The sequence below is a fragment of the Kogia breviceps genome, chromosome 1 (assembly GCF_026419965.1).
Source record: "Kogia breviceps isolate mKogBre1 chromosome 1, mKogBre1 haplotype 1, whole genome shotgun sequence".
Taxonomy (NCBI): domain Eukaryota; kingdom Metazoa; phylum Chordata; class Mammalia; order Artiodactyla; family Physeteridae; genus Kogia; species Kogia breviceps.
Window position 1 is genome coordinate 33,557,088 of NC_081310.1, and position 19,500 is coordinate 33,576,587.

Below are 19,500 nucleotides of genomic sequence, written 5' to 3' on the forward strand. Positions count from 1 at the left end.
AAAGCAAAAATTTCTTAAATAGGGATGAAACAAAATTCAGTCATAGTGATTATAATATATATATTATAAGCAAAAGCTAAAAAAAATTGGAAAAAGACATGCCTCCCTTTAAGGTAAACAACAAAAAACAATTACTGGAACTAAAGTAAGACTAGTGTAAGGAGCAAAAAGATAGTCACACACAACAAAGCCTCAGGATATACAAAGCAAAAGCAGTCCAAATTAAAGGGAGAGATGACAAATTCATAATAATAGACAATTTTAATGTGGAAGAATTTAAGTTTTTTCCAGAAGCTGATTATCCAAACAGACATAAAAAAATTTCAGTTTGGACAACAGGTTTGAATCAATAGCTATTTACATATAAAGGGAGAACGATGCAACAATATCCTTCTTTTCAAACACACACTGGAATTTTTTTTTTTTAATGAGCCATGAGTTAAGTCACAAAGGACATCAACAAATTTCAAAGAAATATCCATCATAGAGAACATATTCTCTGACAATGTTCAGACACTAAAGACTCCTAAATAACACATGGGCTAAAAGAAAAATTATGAGGAATACAAAATATTTTTTAAAGTATGACAATGAAACAAATACTGTTCCTGTAATCAGTTTGTAATCTAGTAGAGGAAAAGGACAATGATCATTCAAAAATTAATATATATTATGCATTGTAGCTATATACATATACACACATACATACAAATTATACAATATATAGCAAAGCGTACTAAGGGCTATAAAAGAAAAGCAGAGCAAGCCAAAAGAACATGGTGGGGGGTGGGGGAAGGAGGAGGGGATGCACATCCCAGGCAAAGGGAAGAGCATGTAAAAAGGCCCTCAGGAGAGAAGGAACAAGGGGTATTAGAGAAGTGAAAGGCAGGCAGCGGTGCTGGAGTGCAGGAGCAAGGAACAGAGTAACCTGAAACAAATGGAAATAAATTACACCTAGGAAAAGGAGATTCTTGAAATATAAAAATAGGATAAAAGAAACAAGAACTGTTTTAGTCAAATTAAACACCTTTAAAAATATAAAAAGCATTATTCCCATTTAACTGGAAAAGTTCTAAGGAAGTATTCTAAATTTACAACTCTCAAGAATTTGTTATTCATCTCTTAACTGCCATTACTTTGGCCAGAACAGCAGTCATTTCTCCAGGTCCCATCTTAAACTATAAGTATGTTAAGATTTTTTAAGGTATTTTTAAGTTATTAAAATCACCCTTCATACCTATCAAGAACATCTTTCCACAATCAATTGACCTCAATATTCATGGAATGGCACAAATAATTCCAGCTGTAGAATCAAATAGCCCTGGATTTCAAGATGTTACCTATCCCTTCTAATTCTTAGATTCCACATCTGTAAAATGGGGTTAATAATCAAACTTGATGATGGGGATTTATAGAGTCTAAGTGATAATGTATGAATGAAGAATGGTATAATGTGACAAAACGAAGACAAACTTGGTGCAAATCCTAACCCCACCACTTAAGAGCTGTGTGACTTTGAGCAAGTTACTTAACATCTCACTGCCTAGGTTTCCTCCTCTGTGGCATATGTTTCAAATAGTACCTACCCTTATAGTTTTAAGAATTAAATAATTCATGTAAAGTACTTATCACTCCTCCTGCAATTAGTAATAAAATTTTTTATTGTTGTTCTATACTTAAGAAAAGTCCTTTCTAACAGTCTCATTAACAAGATTTGAGGAAACCTTCTTCCACTCTGCCTTCAGTCAAGTCATTAAAACTGACAATCCGGGCTTCCCTGGTGGCGCAGTGGTTGAGAATCCGCCTGCCGATGCAGGGGACACGGGTTCGTGCCCCGGTCTGGGAAGATCCCACATGCCGCGGAGCGGCTGGGCCCGTGAGCCATGGCCGCTGAGCCTGAGCGTCCGGAGCCTGTGCTCCGCAACGGGAGAGGCCACAACAGTGAGGCCCACGTACCGCAAAAAAAAAAAACAACTGACAATCCTAGGGACTCTCATTTTCCTCTAAGGGTTATTAGACGTTGGAACATATTAACAGGTAAACTTGCATTATTTCTAAAGACTTTTTTCAGTAGCATAATGCACAACTACTTCGTTAGTACCATTACATGTAATCCTTCCTGAAGATTGGGATTCTTTTGTAGAACAGAACTCCTGAGATTCCTTTTAAGTCAATAAATTAGTGATTTCATTTAAAGTTCCCACAACTTGCAGATTCATTAGATATTTTTACTGCCTATAATTTTGCGTTTCAAAATGCATGCTAAGTTCCATAAAAAATCAGGGTCTTACATGTAGTTCAATGTACTTGCTGCATCTGTTATAAATTAGCTTCAATTCCTTCAGATAGAATAAAACAATCACAAAACTCCAAAACTGTGACATTCTAAGCAAAACTGTGTCACTCCAAGAATTTTTACTGAAACTGAGTTAGATTTACAATGTTAAATCCAATCTCTTTATTTATAATTAACATACAATCTATATTAGTTTCAGGTGTACAGCAATTCAACATTATGAAATAATCACCACAATAAAACCAGTTATCATCCATCACCATACAAAGCTGTTACAGTATTACTGACTATATTCCCTACATGTACATTACAACCTCCTGACTTATTTATTTTATAGTTATACATTTGTACCTTTTAATCCCCTTCACCTATTTTGCCCATACCCCTATGCCCCTCCCCTCTGGCAACTACCAGTTTGTTCTCTGAATCTATGAGTCTGTTTCTCTTTTGTTTGTTTATTTGTTTTTTAGATTCTACATGTAAGTCAAATCATACGTAAATCCAATCTCTCTACACCCAAAAATGTCACGGCTCTTCCACAGTATCCCAGAAGCTGAATTACTTGAAAGAAATCCAATACAAAAAAGCTGGGAACTTAACCAATTCAATAGGCCCAAATTCAGGGAGGTTCCACAGGGTGGACTGTCTCTTCTAAGGCTCTTGGCCTACCTAGCATCAAAACTAGCATTCAGGGTAGAAATTAAAACTCTGAAAGAGGTTCTGAGTAAGAATAGCTCAATTTTTAAAAGTGAGGAACTTGATAAATATGATCTTGCTGAAGATCTAGTCCTGTTTCAGTTAGTGTATCAGAGACCATTGTGGCATTAAATTTACAAACTGGCTAATATTCTAATAAATAATTTGCTTCCTATTTAGTTAAATGTAAACAGACAACCCCCAAACTGTCTCTATAGATCTTTTAAACATCTAAAATTGCTTTGAAATAGTCTCCATGAAAATAGAAATGTTACAGCCAAAACACAACATTGAGATACAGAATATAACTTTCTTTTATAAGAATTTTCAATACAGTTTCACAGAATAATAGAATATCTGGGTTTAAAGGCTGAGAGGAAACTTTTAAAACCATCGTGACTCATTTTACTGAGGAGGAACCTAAAATCATACAACGCAGTAAAATCGTTTAATGCAGAAATCCATTCTAAGAAAGGAAAATTTCCAACAAAACTTCAGGGTTCTAATATTTCAAAAGGCTAATTTTTTGGCCATTACAAGTGCAAAAGCAGTTCTCCCAGATGCCAACTGTAATGGACGATCAGAATATGTAATTGCTGATAGCTGCTGAATTGACTAAATGGAAGCAATGATCCTACTTCATGGGATGAAGTTAGATCCAGACTTTAAGAAAAATAAAGTATTTTGTTCCTTACACACTAATAGGGATTTTCTTTCTTTCTGTAGATGACAGATTTTGTTAGTATTTTAAACTATTGCTTTGTTTCTAAGGAGTCATTCACCTTTAGTTAAAAATTAAAAGATAATGATATTAGTAGTAGTGGTAGTAGTAATAGAGCAGTAATCATAATAGTAATAACGCCTAACATTTATATAGCACTTAAGTAAGTGCTGGGCACTGCTTAGGACATTAATCTCTACATTTAATCATTTAGTCAGCTAACTATTACATTAAGTGCATTTAAACCTTACAATTACCTTGTGAAGAAGGCATACTATTATTCTCATCTAATAGATGAGGAAACAAGGTACAAAGAGGTTAAGTAATTTATCCAATACCCTCATGGCTAGTAAGCAGCAGGAGCCAGAATACAAACCTACACAGCCTGATTTCAGAGTAAAAATAATTCATTTTATCAATGGAATTAAACTAACTACATATAAATAATACTAAGGACATCAAAAACAAACATATCGCATAATTTTTAAATTAGAAAAAAAACAGAAAAATTCATCTTGTTTTTCTTCCCTTTTAAAACCCGAGTCCCCAAATGACAAAATATATTTCAATCAACATATGTAAAAAGACTGCAAATACCCTAGTATATCCTATTATTTTCTTCCACCATCTATTCCACAAACTACTCTTTTTTTCTAGCTCTCTTATAAGTTAGAAGTGAATCACCACATCCATGTAAATTAACTAAAGGACTAAGAATTAAGGCCGCCTACATCCACATGACATTATCATTTGTGCCAAGAAATTATTACCCACAAAGATAAAGCTGTAAATCATTAAATAACTTCATTGTTCACTTCAGGAACCTCCCAAAAGTCCATTTATCTCAACAACAGTCTATTCAAACAGTTCCCTTTTCACAATATTCCCTCAACTGGGCAAATAACTCACTCATCAAACAGTTGCATACTTTTAAGACTTGGTTAAAATCCTTGCCTCACTGTTTCTACTAATTCTAAACTATTATATCATAAATTTTGCCCCATATCAATCATATCACCGCACTGACAGACCCACCTTACACATCTCAAGGTCACACCTGAAATTTTACAATATCTGCCCATGACCTCTCCATTGTGAAGTCCACTAAGACTCCATCCAGGTGTGATCGCCTTACTGTAGTAGGCAGTAAACTCAGTCTTGCTTAGTCAACAAGCCATTCAGGCCTTCTTTGGGGAAGTGGACAATCAACAGAAGATAACATTCCCTGTTCCATTTCAGCTGCTCTCTTCATAACTCCTTTTTAAAAAAAATCTCTTCTTCTAGACCACAGGTGAAATTAAATATACCAGGAAATCAGATCATTAGAGAAAAAGAAACATAAACCAGCAATTGAAAGGGGGCCAAGTAAAGCTAATAATAAATTCAACATGAAACTTCAAACTATATTTAATTGTAACCACAGTTTAAGCTGAATTGGGTTAATTACACATTTCAGAATGGTTTTAAAGCATCCCTAAAATTGAGGTTTAAAAAGAAACAAGGAAAAAATGCCTTGAAATATCAAAGTTTAAATAAAGTATTCTGCCATCTGATTAGATTTAACAAAAATTTCTTATACTTTAACTCATATGCCTCTACTGTTATATATCAAATATGGGTATAGGAAATATAGCTTTAATATTTGAAGACTAAAAATTATTTAAACCCATATAATATTTAGAAAATGAAATTTTAAAAAATCCATTCATTCATCTATTATTTAGTATATTCTAGTTTTTTAAGGATGATCTTTTAAATTGTACCCCATCTCATTTCCAAAAGGATTTGGGATGGCTGACAAAAATACATTGAGCAGACTAAAAAAACAGATGAAGGAAAATGAAGAAAAAAACGTACAAACTCTCTCTCTCTCTCTCTCTCTCTCTCACACACACACACACACATACACACACACACCAGTCAAATAACTTTGTTTCAGATACAAAGAACCAAAAGAAGTTTCTATAGCTTTCTCAGAAAGGGCATACTGCAGATATGGTAGATATTGTTTTAGATTAGGAGTGCTGTTTAAGTGAATTAAGTGAATCACAGTTATGTGGTTGGGAGGAGAGGAGGCAGAGTAAAAGTCAAGGAATCAAGACCAGTAACAGGACGAGCATGACCATAATCAGCAACCCAAGGAACACCTTTTAGAAATGCTCAGATACAAAGAGAAAGATATAGATTCAGATAGATTTTGCCCTCATATTATGTCACCTTTATTCATGTGCCTTCAAAAAAAAAATGAATGGGGCTTCCCTGGTGGCGCAGTGGTTGAGAGTCCGCCTGCCGAAGCAGGGGACATGGGTTTGTGCCCCAGTCCGGGAAGATCCCACATGCCACGGAGCAGCTGGGCCCATGAGCCATGGCTGCTGAGCCTGCGCGTCCGGAGCCTGTGCTCCGCAATGGGAGAGGCCACAAACAGTGAGAGGCCCGCATAACGCAAAAAAAAAAAAAAAAAAAGAATGGAAATATTAAAATTATACTTTAATTTCTATATATAAAATATATCAAGAAAAAACAAACATTAACAAAATAAGCTCCTATTAGCAAAATGTATTGGCTATATTGTATTCAACACAGCACTTACCTTCGCTGATGGCATGGGGCTTAACAATGCAACAAGTAGTACAACTGGTAAATTTAGCAGTGTTTGCTGGCCCACAAACTCCACTCGAAGGAAAAAATAACTCCATTTCCTAAAGACAGAGAGAAACGACTTTGGCACATGTAATCCTGTTACATATCTGTAAAACAACTCAGGATATGTGCACAGGATACTATTATCCAGGTACTTCAGAGAGGAGCTAAAGCAGAGGATATGGGGGAAGAGTCTGCCTCAGGAAGGCCCCCGAAGGTCCTGCTCTGTTACAATCTCTTCTCAAACTCCTAGGATATTTATGTGAGAGAAGAACTATGCAATTACTTTTAAAGTTTCACAACATAAATTCTCTTCAAATTTTCTAAAAATGCTTTTTACAAAGACTAACTGAACCTTGTTTTAAGTCTTAAAAGAACATATAAAGAAGTATTAAAGCAATGACAATATGTATCATTCTATCTCAGGATTAAAGCTGAGAATATCTTAACATATTTTGAATATTGGAAGTAATCAATATAAAGTCCTTATTTTACCCAAAGCATCAGTTTATGAGACACAGGTCCAATTTTAAACTTTTCATTAAAATATGTAAAATTCAATTAAAAATTAGGAAATCTTTATAGAAAGAGATTAGTATTCAAAAATCAGAGCTACAGTTAGTTAAAACTAATTAACTACACATAGTGCTAAAGTCAAATCACATGAACCTTATTTTATAACCAGATTCAGGCTGTGCTATTTGCTTTGCACATAGTTCATTAAAATAACCACCCAGCAATTTGAACTAGCCACAAAGATGGCCACACTAATCAGTAAACTATTTAGACATATGCTTTCCTGCTTCTAAGCTTTTACTACTATTATTTCTATTCCCTACAAAGCCCTCTGTCCCAAAGAACCATACCAACGTGTAAAGGGTCACTTTAAATATTATCTCCCCCAGGAGCCCCTTTTGATGCACCCCCAATCAGTACACTGTACTCCTCCAAAGTTGTGGTTATTTTGGTAATTGCCCCCCATGAATTATAAATTTGAAGAAAAGAACTAACTTGCATAGCCGTGTAGGTCCTTTAGCATCTAAAACAAATAGCTCAGAGTAAATACTCACTTTTCACTGAATTTAAAAATTGAAAGATCATAGGATGTATTAGTGTACCACACTGGTGTTCATTAAAAAAAAAAAACGATCTCGGGAAGACGAGGAAATGTTCATATAGTAGCATACATACTTGAGTGATTCTGGGGTTAATGATACTTTAGAATTAAAATGTTCCATTCCTTAGACAAGTATCTTTCTATCGTATATTGCTGTCTTTGCTTATTACTCTTCTTGATCAGTAACAGCAACTACCACTTGTAGTCCTGTACCAGATGCTTCGATTACACATTCTCAGAGAACATGTAAGGTACAGGTGAAAACTCCGATACCAACAGGGTCCTGGTAGGTAATCAATGAGTGAGTGAAGTAAACCTGGTGTGACAAGAAGGCACAGTAGAGGGTTGCAAACTGGAAAGGGCGTGTCCCGTCTACAGTTCCCCTTTCTCCACTTCCTTTGCAACAAAACTCCTCAAAAGAGATGTCTTTATTCTGTCTTTACTTCTTCTCTTCCATTTCCTCTTTTTTTTTCTTTCTTTTTTTTTTTTTTTTTTTGCGGTACATGGGCCTCTCACTGCTGTGGCCTCTCCCGTTGTGGAGAACAGGCTCCAGACACGAAGGCTCAGCGGCCATGGCCCACGAGCCCAGCCACTCCGTGGGATGTGGGATCTTCCCGGACCGGGGCACAAGTCCGTTTCCCCTGCATCGGCAGGCGGGCTCCCAACCACTGCGCCACCAGGGAAGCCCCCATTTCCTCTTAAACTTACAACTAATTAGGCTTTCATTCCACAAAGGCTATTCATGAAAATCCCTAATCACCTCCACGTTGCCAAATATCCTGGTTAATTCTCAGACCTCACCTTTCCTGACCCAACAGCATTTGACACAATTGATCCCTACATCCTGGAATGCTTTCATCACCTGGTTTTCTTCCCACTTCTCCTTTACAGTCTCCTTTGATGATTTTCTCCCCTTTGGCAGACCCCTAAGTATTAGAGAGGGGTCTAGTACTATCTATTGTCACTATTCTATCTATTGTCACTATTCTACCTATTGTCACTCTCTTGTTGAGGCCCTCATGTCCCATGGCTTTAAATGCTACCTGTATTCTGATGTCTCCTACATTTTAACCTCCAGCCCAACCTCCTCCCTAAACTCCACATCCATATCTATCTACCACTTACAGACATTTCATATTTAAAACATCCAAAACAGACTTCGAATTTCCACTATCTCCCATAAATCTGTTCAATCTCACCCTTTTCCCTACTGTTCAATTGCACAAGCCAAAAATAAATAACAAAAAACAAAACAAAGAACACAGCGATTCTTGATTCCTCTCCACCTGTCCAATCTATCAGGAAATCCTTTAAAATATAACCAGAATCCAACCACCTACCTCCACATCTGTCACCTTGGTCCATGTGACATGCCACCACCATCTCTCCCTTTAATGACTGCACTAACCTCCTAACTGATCTCCCATTCCAACTTTTCCCACAACAGAAGTAAGCCTACCCTGCCTGCTCTATTATTAACACAGCAGTCAGGATGAAACTAACAAAAACAGATCCTGTCACTCCTCTGCACAGAACCCTCCAGGACCTCCTATCTCATTCAGAATGAATTTCAAAGTCCTAGATATCCTACAAGGCCTTATGTGACCTGGGCCCTGGCTATATCTGACCTAATCTCCAGCTATGTCCATGAAACACATTTCTGCCCCAGCATCACTGGCCTCACCTCCTCACTGTTCCTTGAACACAGCAAATATGTTCCCACCTCAGAGTTTTTGCATGTATTGTTTCCTTACTTGCTGGAACACTCTTTCCCCCAGACATTTGCTTGGACTTCTCCCTCACTTCCTTCTGATTGCTCCTCAAACCACATATTGTAAGGACTTTCTATATGCTATATTTAATAGCATTCAACATCTCTACTCCACACACAATCCTGGTCTTTTTCTATGTCCTTCCCCTGCTTTATTTTCTTCAGAGCAATTACTAAAGACATCAGAGTTATAGATCTATTTATTTACTATTTGACATCCCCCACATCAGAAAAGCTATAAGCTCCATGAGTCAGGACTTTGCTTTCTTCACAGCAGCTCTCAATAGTTTGGAATGATTGGAATTCAGAAACATTTTATTTAACGTATGTAGAATTTATATAGACACAGACACTCAGAAAGGTTAAGAAACAAGCCCTTGCAAGTTAGCAAGTGTCAAATCGAGGTCATACTGACTCCAAAGTCCTGAACTTTTTCTATCACCTTTCTTTCAGATGTAAAAAGCTATGCTAGAGGGGAGACCTTCAAGATGGCGGAGGAGTAAGTAAGACATGGAGATCACCTTCCTGCCCACAAATACATTAGAAATACATCTACATGTGGAACGTGGGGTTTGATTTCTGCAACTAATTTGTTTCTGGTTTTGTGCTTATCGTAGTTTCGTATTTAGAATTTATTATCATTGGTAGATTTGTTTATTGATTTGGTTGCTCTCTTCCTGTTTTTTATATATAGATATATATACATTTTTCCATTTTCTCTTTTTGTGAGTGTATATGAGTATGCTTCTTTGTGTGACTTTTGTCTGTATAGCTTTGCTTTTACCATTTGTCCTAGGGTTCTGTCTGTCTGTTCTTTGTTCTTAGTATACTTTTTATTGCTTGTTATCATTGGTGGATTTCTTTTTTGCTTTGGGTACTCTGTTCTTTTTTTTTTTTTTTGCTTTTTTAAAAAATTACTTCTTAATTTTTAAAATTCTTATTAATTACTTTAATTTTTAAATTTTTCATAATAATTTTTATTTTAATAACTATTTTATCATATTATTATTTTCTTTCTTTCTTTCTGTTTTTCTCCCTTTTCTTCTGAGCTGTGTGGCTGACAGGGTCTTGGTGCTCCAGCCAGGTGTCAGGCCTGTGCCTCTGAGGTGGGAAAGCCGAGTTCAGGACATTGGTCCACCAGAGACCTACGGCTCCACATAATATCAAAGGGCAAAAGTTCACCCAGAGACCTCCATCTCAACACTAAGACCCAGCTCCACTCAACGACCAGCAAGCTAGAGGGCTGGATACCCTATGCCAAACAACTAGCAAAACAGAAACACAGAACACAACCCATTAGCAGAAAGGCTGGCTAAAATAATAATAAGGTCACAGACACCCGAAACCACACCACCGGATGTGGTCCTGCCTACCAGAGAGACAAAATCCAGCCTCATACACCAAAACTCAGGCACGAGTCCCCTCTACCAGGAAACCTAAACAACCCACTAAACTAACCTTAGCCAATGGGGGAAGACACCAAAAACAACAGGAACTACAAACCTGCAGCCTGAGACAACAGGAACTACAAACCTGCAGCCTGAGAAAAGGAGACCACAAACACAGTAAGATAAGCAAAATGAAAAGACACAGAAACACACAGCAGATGAAGAAGCAAGGTTAAAAGCCCAGCAGACCAAACAAATAAAGAGGAAATAGGCAGTCTACCTGAAAAAGAATTCAGACTAATGATAGAAAAGATGATCCAAATCTTGGAAATAGAATGGAGAAAAAACAATAAGCGTTTAACAAGTACCTAGAAGAACTAAACAGCAAACAAAAAATGATGAACAGCACAATAAATGAAATTAAAAATCCTGTAGAAGGAAGCAAGAGCAGAATAACTGAGGCAGAAAAACAGAAAAGTGACCTGGAAGATAAAATATTAAAAATAACTACCACAGAGGAGAATAAAGAAAAGAGAATGAAAAGAATTGAGCACAGTCTTAGAGACCTCTGGGACAACATTAAACACACCAACACTCGAATTATAGGAGTCCCAGAAGAAGAAGAAGAGAAAAAGAAACGGACTGGGAAAATATTTGAAGAGATTATAGTTGGAAATTTCCTAAAATGGGAAAGGAAGTGGTTAATCAAGTTCAGGAAGCCCAGAGTCCCATACAGGATAAATCCAAGGATAAACACGCCAAGACACATAATAATCAAACCATCAAATATGAAATACAAAGAAAAAATAGCAAAAGCAGCAAGGGAAAAACAAAAAATAACATACAAGGGAATCCCCATAAAGTTAACAGCTGATCTTTCAGCAGAAACTCTGCAAGCCAGAAGGGGGTGGCAGGACATATTTAAAGTGATGAAAAGGAAAAACCTACAACCAAGAGTACTCTAACCAGCAAGGATTTCATTCACACTTGATGGAGAAATTAAAACCTTTACAGACAAGCAAAAGCTGAGAGTTCAGCACCACCAAATCATCTTTACAACAAATGCTAAAGGAACTTCTCTAGGCAGGAAACACAACAGAAGGAAAAGACCTACAATAACAAACCCAAAACAATTAAGAAAATGGTAATAGGGACATACATATCAATAACTACCTTAAATGTAAAGGACTAAATGCTCCAACCAAAAGACAAAGACTGGCTGAATGGATACAAAAACAAGACCCATATATATGTTGTCTACAAGAGACACACTTCAGACCTAGGGACACATACAGACTGAAAGCGAGGTGATGGAAAAAGATATTCTATGCAAATGGAAATCAAAAGAAAGCTGGAGCAGCAATTCTCATATCAGACAAAAAAGTCTTTAAAACAAAGACTATTACAAGAGACAAAGAAGGACACTACATAATGATCAAGGGATCAATCCAATAAGAAGATATAACAACTGTAAATATTTATGCGCCCAACATAGGAGCACCTCAGCTAACAGCCATAAAAGGGGAAATCGACAGTAACACAGTCATACTAGGGGATTTAACACCCCACTTTCACCAATGGACAGGTCACCCAAAATGAAAATAAATATGGAAACACAAGCATTAAATTACACATTAAACAAGATGGACTTAACTGATCTTTATAGGACATTCCATCCAAAAACAACAGAATACACTTTCTTCTCAAGTGCTCATGGAACACTGTCCAGGACAGATCATATCTTGGGTCACAAATCATGCCTTGGTAAATTTAAGAAAATTAAAATTGTATCAAGTATCTTTTCTGACCACAATGCTATGAGACTAGATATCAATTACAGGAAAACATCTGTAAAAAATAAAAACACATGGAACTAAACAATACAGTACTTAATAACCAAGAGATCACTGAAGAAATCAAAGAGGAAATCAAAAAATACCTAGAAACAAATAACAATGAAAACACAATGACCCAAAATCTATGGAATGCAGCAAAGACAAAAGTTTATAGCAATACAATCCTACCTCAAGAAACAAGAAACATCTCAAATAAACAACCTCACTTTATACCTAAAGCAATTAGAGAAACAAGAACAAAAACACCCCAAAGATAACAGAAGGAAAGAAATCATAAAGATCACATCTGAAATAAATGAAAAAGAAATGAAGGAAACTATAGCAAAGATCAATGAAACTAAAAGCTGGTTCTTTGAGAAGATAAAATTGATAAACCATTAGCCAGACTCATCAAGAAAAAAAGGGAGAAGACTCAAATCAATACAATTAGAAATGAAAAAGGAGAAGTAACAACTGACACTAGAAATACAAAGGATCATGAGAGATTACTACAAGCAACTATAAGCCAATAGAATGGAAAACCTGAAAGCAACAGAAAAATTCTTAGAAAAGCACAACCTTCTGAGACTGAACCAGAAAGAAATAGAAAATATAAACAGAACAATCACAAGCACTGAAGTTGAGACTGTGATTAAAAATCTTCCAACAAACTAAATCCCAGGACCAGATGGCTTCACAGGCGAATTCTATCAAACATTTAGAGAAGAACTAACACCTATCCTTTGCAAACTCTTCCAAAATATAGCAGATGGAGGAAAGCTCCAAAATTCATTCTACAAGGCCACCATCACCCTGATACCAAAACCAGACAAAGAAGCCACAAACAAAGAAAACTAAAGGTCAATATCACTGATGAACACAAATGCAAAAATCCTCAACAAAATACTAGCAAACAGAATCCAACAGTACATTAAAAGGATCATACATCATGATCAAGTGGGGTTTATCCCAGGATGCAAGAGATCTTCAGTATATGCAAATCAATCGATGTGATAAATCATATTAACAAATTGAAGTAGAAAAACAATATGATCATCTCAAGAGATGCAGAAAAAGCTTTCAACACCCACTTATGATAAAAACCCTGCAGAAAGTAGGCATAGAGGGAACCTACCTAAACATAACAAAGGCCATAGATAACAAACCCACAGCAAACATCCTTCTCAATTGTGAAAAACTGAAACCATTTCCACTAAGATCAGGAACAAGACAAGGTTGCCTACTCTCACCACTATTATTCAACATAGTTTTGGAAGTTTTAGCCACAGCAATCAGAGAAGAAAAATAAGTAAAAGGAATCCAAATCAGAAAACAAGAAGTAAAGCTGTCACTGTTTGCAGATGACATAATACTATACACAAAGAATCCTAAAGATGCCACCAGAAAACTACTAGAGCTAATCAATGAATTTGGTAAAGTAGCAGGATACAAAATTAATGCACAGAAATCTCTGGCATTCTTATACACTAATAATGAAAAATCTAAAAGAGAAATTAAGGAAACACTCCCATTTACCATTGCAAGAAAAAGAATAAAATACCTAGGAATAAACCTACCTAAGGAGACAAAAGACCTGTATGCAGAAAACTATATGACAGTCCTGAAAGAAATCAAAGATGATACTAACAGATGGAGAGATATACCATGTTCTTGGATTGAAGGAATCAACATTGTGAAAATGACTAGACTACCCAAAACAATCTACAGATTCAATGCATCCCTATCAAACTACCAATGGCATTTTTCACAGCACTACAACAAAAAATTTCACAATTTGTACAGAAACACCAAAGTCTCCAAGTAGAAAAAGCAATCTTCAGAAAGAAAAAGGAAGCTGGAGGAATTAGGTGCCCGGATTTCACAATATACTACAAAGCTACAGTAATCAAGACAGTATGGTACTGGCACAAAAACAGAAATATACATCAATGGAACAGGATAGAAAGCCCAGAGATAAAACCACACACATATGATCAACTTATCTTTGATAAAGGAGGCAGGAGTGTACAGTGGAGAAAGGACAGCCTCTTCAGTAAGTGGTGCTAGGAAACCTGGACAGGTACATGTAAAAGTATGAGATTAGAACACTCCCTTAATCCCATACACAAAAATAAGCTCAAAATGGATTAAAGACCTAAATGTAAGGCCAGAAACTATCAAACTCTTAGAGGAAAACAGAGGCAGAACACTCTATGACATAAATCACAGCAAGATCCTTTTTGACCCACCTCCTAGAAAAATGGAAATAAAATCAAAAATAAACAAATGGGACCTAATGAAACTTAAAAGCTTTTGCACAGCAAAGGAAACCATAAACAAGACCAAAAGACAACCCTCAGAATGGGAGAAAATAGTTGTAAATGAAGCAACTGACAAAGAATTAATCTCCAAAATTTACAAGCAGCTCATGCAGCTCAATAAGAAAAAAACAAACAACCCAATCCAAAAATGGGCAGAAGAACTAAATAGACATTTCTCCAAAGAAGATATACAGATTGCCAACAAACATATGAAAGAATGCTCAACATCATTAATCATGAGAGAAATGAAAATCAAAACTACAATGAGATATCATCTCACACTGGTCAGAATGGTCATCATCAAAAAATCTAGAAACAATAAATGCTGGAGAGGGTGTGGAGAAAAGGGAACCCTCTTGGACTGCTGGTGGGAATGTAAATTGATACAGTCGCTATAGTAACCAGTATGGAGGTTCCTTAAAAAACTACAAAGAGAACTACCATACGACCCAGCAAACCCACTACTGGGCACATATCCTGAGAAAACCATAATTCAAAAAGAGTCATGTACCAAAATGTTTATTGCAGCTCTATTTACAATAGCCAGGAATGGAAGCAACCTAAGTGTTCACCATCGAATGAATGGATAAAGAAGATGTGGCACATACAGACAACAGAATATTACTCAGCCATAAAAAGAAATGAAATTGAGTTATTTGTAGTGAGGTGGATGGACCTAGAGTCTGTCATACAGAGTGAAATAAGTCAGAAAGAGAAAGACAAATACCGTATGCTAACACATATATATGGAATCTAAGGAAAAAAAAATGTCATGAAGAACCTAGGGGTAAGACGGGAATAAAGACACAAACCTACTAGAGAATGGACTTGAGGATATGGGGAGGGGGAAGGGTAAGCTGTGACAAAGTGAGAGAGTGGCATGGACATATATACACTACCAAACGTAAAATAGCTAGTGGCAAACAACCGTATAGCACAGGGTGATCAGCTCGGTGCTTTGTGACCACCTAGAGGGGTGGGATAGGGAGGGTGGGAGGGAGGGAGACCAAGAGGGAAGAGATATGGGAACATATGTATAAGTATAAGTGATTCACTTTATTATAAAGCAGAAACTAACACACCATTGTAAAGCAATTATACTCCAATAAAGATGTAAAAAAGGGCTTCCCTGGTGGCGCAGTGGTTGAGAATCCGCCTGCCGATGCAGGGGACGCGGGTTCGTGCCCCGGTCCGGGAAGATCCCACATGCCGCGGAGCGACTGGGCCCGTGAGCCATGGCCGCTGAGCCTGCGCGTCCGGAGCCTGTGCTCCGCAACGGGAGAGGCCACGACAGTGAGAGGCCCGCGTACCACAAAAAAAAAAAAAAAAAAAAAAAAAAAGATGTAAAAAAAAAAAAAAATCTGAATGAGATCCTTCCCAAGTAGAGTAATCTTGGTTGTAGGTTCTTCCCTTTCATCACTTTAAGTATATCATGCCACTCCCATTGGCTTGAAGAATTTCTGCTGAGAAATCAGCTGTTAACCTTATGGGAGTTCCCTTGTATGTTACCTGTTGTTTTTTCCTTGCTGCTTTCAATAATTTTTCTTTGTCTTTAATTTTTGCCAGTTTGATTACTATGTGTCTTGGCCTGTTTATCCTTGGGTTTATCCTGTATGGGACTCTCTGCACTTCCTGGACTTGGTTGGCTATTTCCTTTCCCATGTTAGGGATATTTTCTACTATAATCTCTTGAAATATTTTCTCGGGTCCTTTCTCTCTCTCTCTTCACCTCTGAGATTCCTATAATGTGAATAGTGTTGTGTTTAATGTTGTCCCAGAGGTTTCTTAGGCTGTCTTCAATTCTTTTCATTCTTTTTTCTTTATTCTGTTCCACAGCAGTGAATTTCACCATTCTGTCTTCCAGGTCACTCATCCGTTCTTTTGCCTCAGTTATTCTGCTACTGATTCCTTATAGTGTAGTTTTCATTTCAGTTATTGTATTGTTCATCTTTGTTAGTTTGTTCTTTAATTCTTCTAGGTCTTTGTTAAACGTTTCTTGCATCTTCTTGATCTTTGCATCCATTCTTTTTCTGAGGTTCTGGATCATCTTCACTATCATTATTCTGAATTCTTTTTCTGGAAGGTTACCTATCTCCACTTCACTTAGTTGTTTTTCTGGGGTTTTACCTTGTTCCTTCATCTGGTACATAGCTCTCTGCCTTTTTGTCTTTTCTATTTTTTGTGAATGTGGTTTTTGGTCCACAGGCTGCAGGATTGTAGTTCTTCTTGCTTCTGCTATCTGCCCTCTTGTGGATGAGGCTATCTAAGAGGTTTGTGCAAGTTTCCTGATGGGAGGGACTGGTGGTGGGTAGAGCTGTTTCTCTGGTGAGCAGAGCTCAGTAAAACTTTAATGTGCTTGATTGCTGATGGGGTGGGGCTGGGTTCCCTCCCTGTTGGTTGTTTGGCCTGAGGCAACCCAACACTGGAGCCTACCTGGGCTCTTTGGTAGGGCTAATGGCAGACTAGGGGAGGGCTCATGCCAAGGAGTACTTCCCAGAACTTCTGCTTCCAGTGTCCTTGTCCCCACAGTGAGCCACAGCCGCCACCCACCCCACCTCTGCAGGAGACCCTCCAACACTAGCAGGTAGGTCTGGTTCAGTCTCCCCTGGGGTCACTGCTCCTTCCCCTGGGTCCCGATATGCACAATACTGTGTGTATGCCCTCCAAGAGTGGAGTCTCTGTGTCCCCCAGTCCTGTCAAAGTCCTGCCATCAAATCTCACTAACCTTCAAAGTCTGATTCTCTAGGAATTCCTCCTCCCATTGCCAGAGCCCCATGTTGGGAAGCCTGACGTGGGGCTCAGAATCTTCACTCCCGTTGGTGGACTTCTGTGGTATAAGTGTTCTCCAGTCTGTGAGTCACCCACCCAGCAGTTATGGCATTTGATTTTACTGTGATTGCGCCTCTCCTACTGTCTCACTGTGGCTTCTCCTTTGTCTTTGGATGTGGGGTATCTTTTTTGGTGAGTTCCAGTGTATTCCTCTCGATGATTGTCCAGCAGCTAGTTGTGATTCTGCTGTTCTCACAAGAGGGAGTGACAGCCTGTCCTTCTACTCCACCATCTTGGTTCAGGACCTGTTTTGGTTCTTCCACATGAGTTTTTTTTAATGTTTCAATGAATAACTTTGCTAGGATTTTGACTAGAATTGCACTGAACTTATAGATCAACTTGGAAAGAATTGACATGTTTATGATACTGAATCTTTCCATCCATGAACATGTATATATGTTCATTTATTTCTTTTCTTACTGCCTAAAATAAAATTTATAGTTTTCTTGATTTCCCACATCTTTTGTTAGGTTCATCTTAGGTGTCATATAGTTTTTTTACCATTGAATGGAAATCTTTTAACTCTGTATAAAATAGATAACTAATCAGAACTACTGTATAGCACAGGGAACTCTACTCAATGCTCTGTGGTGACCTAAGTGGGAAGGAAATCCAAAACATAGGGGATATATGTATACATATAGCCGATCCACTTTGCTGTACAGTAGAAAGTAACACAACATTGTACAGTCACTGTACTCCAATAAAAAGTAAAAAAAAAAAAAAAAAAAGAATGGGACTCTCTTAAAATTGTATTTTCTAATTGGTTATTTCAAGTATATCAATTAATTTCACTTAATCCTTAGAAGAACACTATGATGTACTTACAACTATTACCTCATATTACAGACCAGGAGACTGAGAGCAATAATAGTAGTAGACCAGGGAACAAAGCCTGTACAACACCAACACTACCAAAGGATAGGTGAAGGGAAAAAATGCCAGTTAATAAGACATAGATTGTGATCTGCTAAATATAAAGCAAAAAAGGATAGTGAGATATCACAGAATTAAAATATTGTGGAACATTTCAAAAAGGAGAAAGTGTTCAAACCTGTTAAATGTTGCAGTAAAACACAGTAGATACAGTAAAATAAGAAAATGAACATTTTTCCTTGGATTTTGTAATTAAGAGGACATGGGTTATCTTAGCCAAAATGATTTCAGTGGAATGAAAGGATGAAGCCAAATTGTAATGACTGCTCTCAATGTAGTCAAAGGCAACTGAAAACAATGAGTATAGTCTAGGCTTTGGCGAAATCTGGGAAAGAAGGAAAAAAAGATTACACAGTAACTGATAGGAATTCAAGGTCAAAAAGAGGTTATTTGGGACTGCTTGTATAGTGTTTTTCAATCTTTTGTCAATATCTATGGTCCTTGCTTCCTCATGTATACTACATGTTCCAGCTGCAGTATTTCTCCTTGATAGCTAGTCAGCTAACATAATGTCCACAACACTCTTCCCAAGACAAACATCAAGAATATGTATATCCTAATGGGTTCATACAAATAATGGGGTATTTCTGAGATGAATGTCAGAAATAGCTAAGAAAATTTAAGTGCGCAAAACAGAAACAAATATGTTTAAGACACTTCTTTGAAGGAAGGATTATGGTAGCTAAAGTTATATAAGGTTCTCCACTACAAAAAAAATGGGGGGAAAAGTCATTCTGCAAACTGTATCTGCAGGTAGGTATTTTTCTACCAAGCTTAGCACATGCATTACGTATGTGCATGCATCAAAACACACAAATATATATACTTAAGATGAGTCTAGCTTTACCATGTTAATGTATAAAACTTCCCTTGCATTTCTAAATCCACTTATTTTCAGCATCAACATATTATTGAAATAAATGTACAACCTATATCACTATCCAATAAAG

General features: G+C 37.1%; 1 protein-coding gene across 4 annotated transcripts in view; it reads right to left on the reverse strand.

Moving 5' to 3' along the window:
* Positions 1–19,500, reverse strand: part of NME7 (NME/NM23 family member 7) — a 255,564-nt gene that overhangs the window by 173,872 nt on the left and 62,192 nt on the right. For all 4 annotated transcript variants that reach the window (XM_059050588.2, XM_067030356.1, XM_067030365.1 and 1 more), the window contains exon 7: positions 6,304–6,412. In XM_059050588.2, the coding sequence (XP_058906571.1) occupies positions 6,304–6,412 (109 nt within the window). The remainder of the gene's footprint in view (positions 1–6,303; positions 6,413–19,500) is intronic.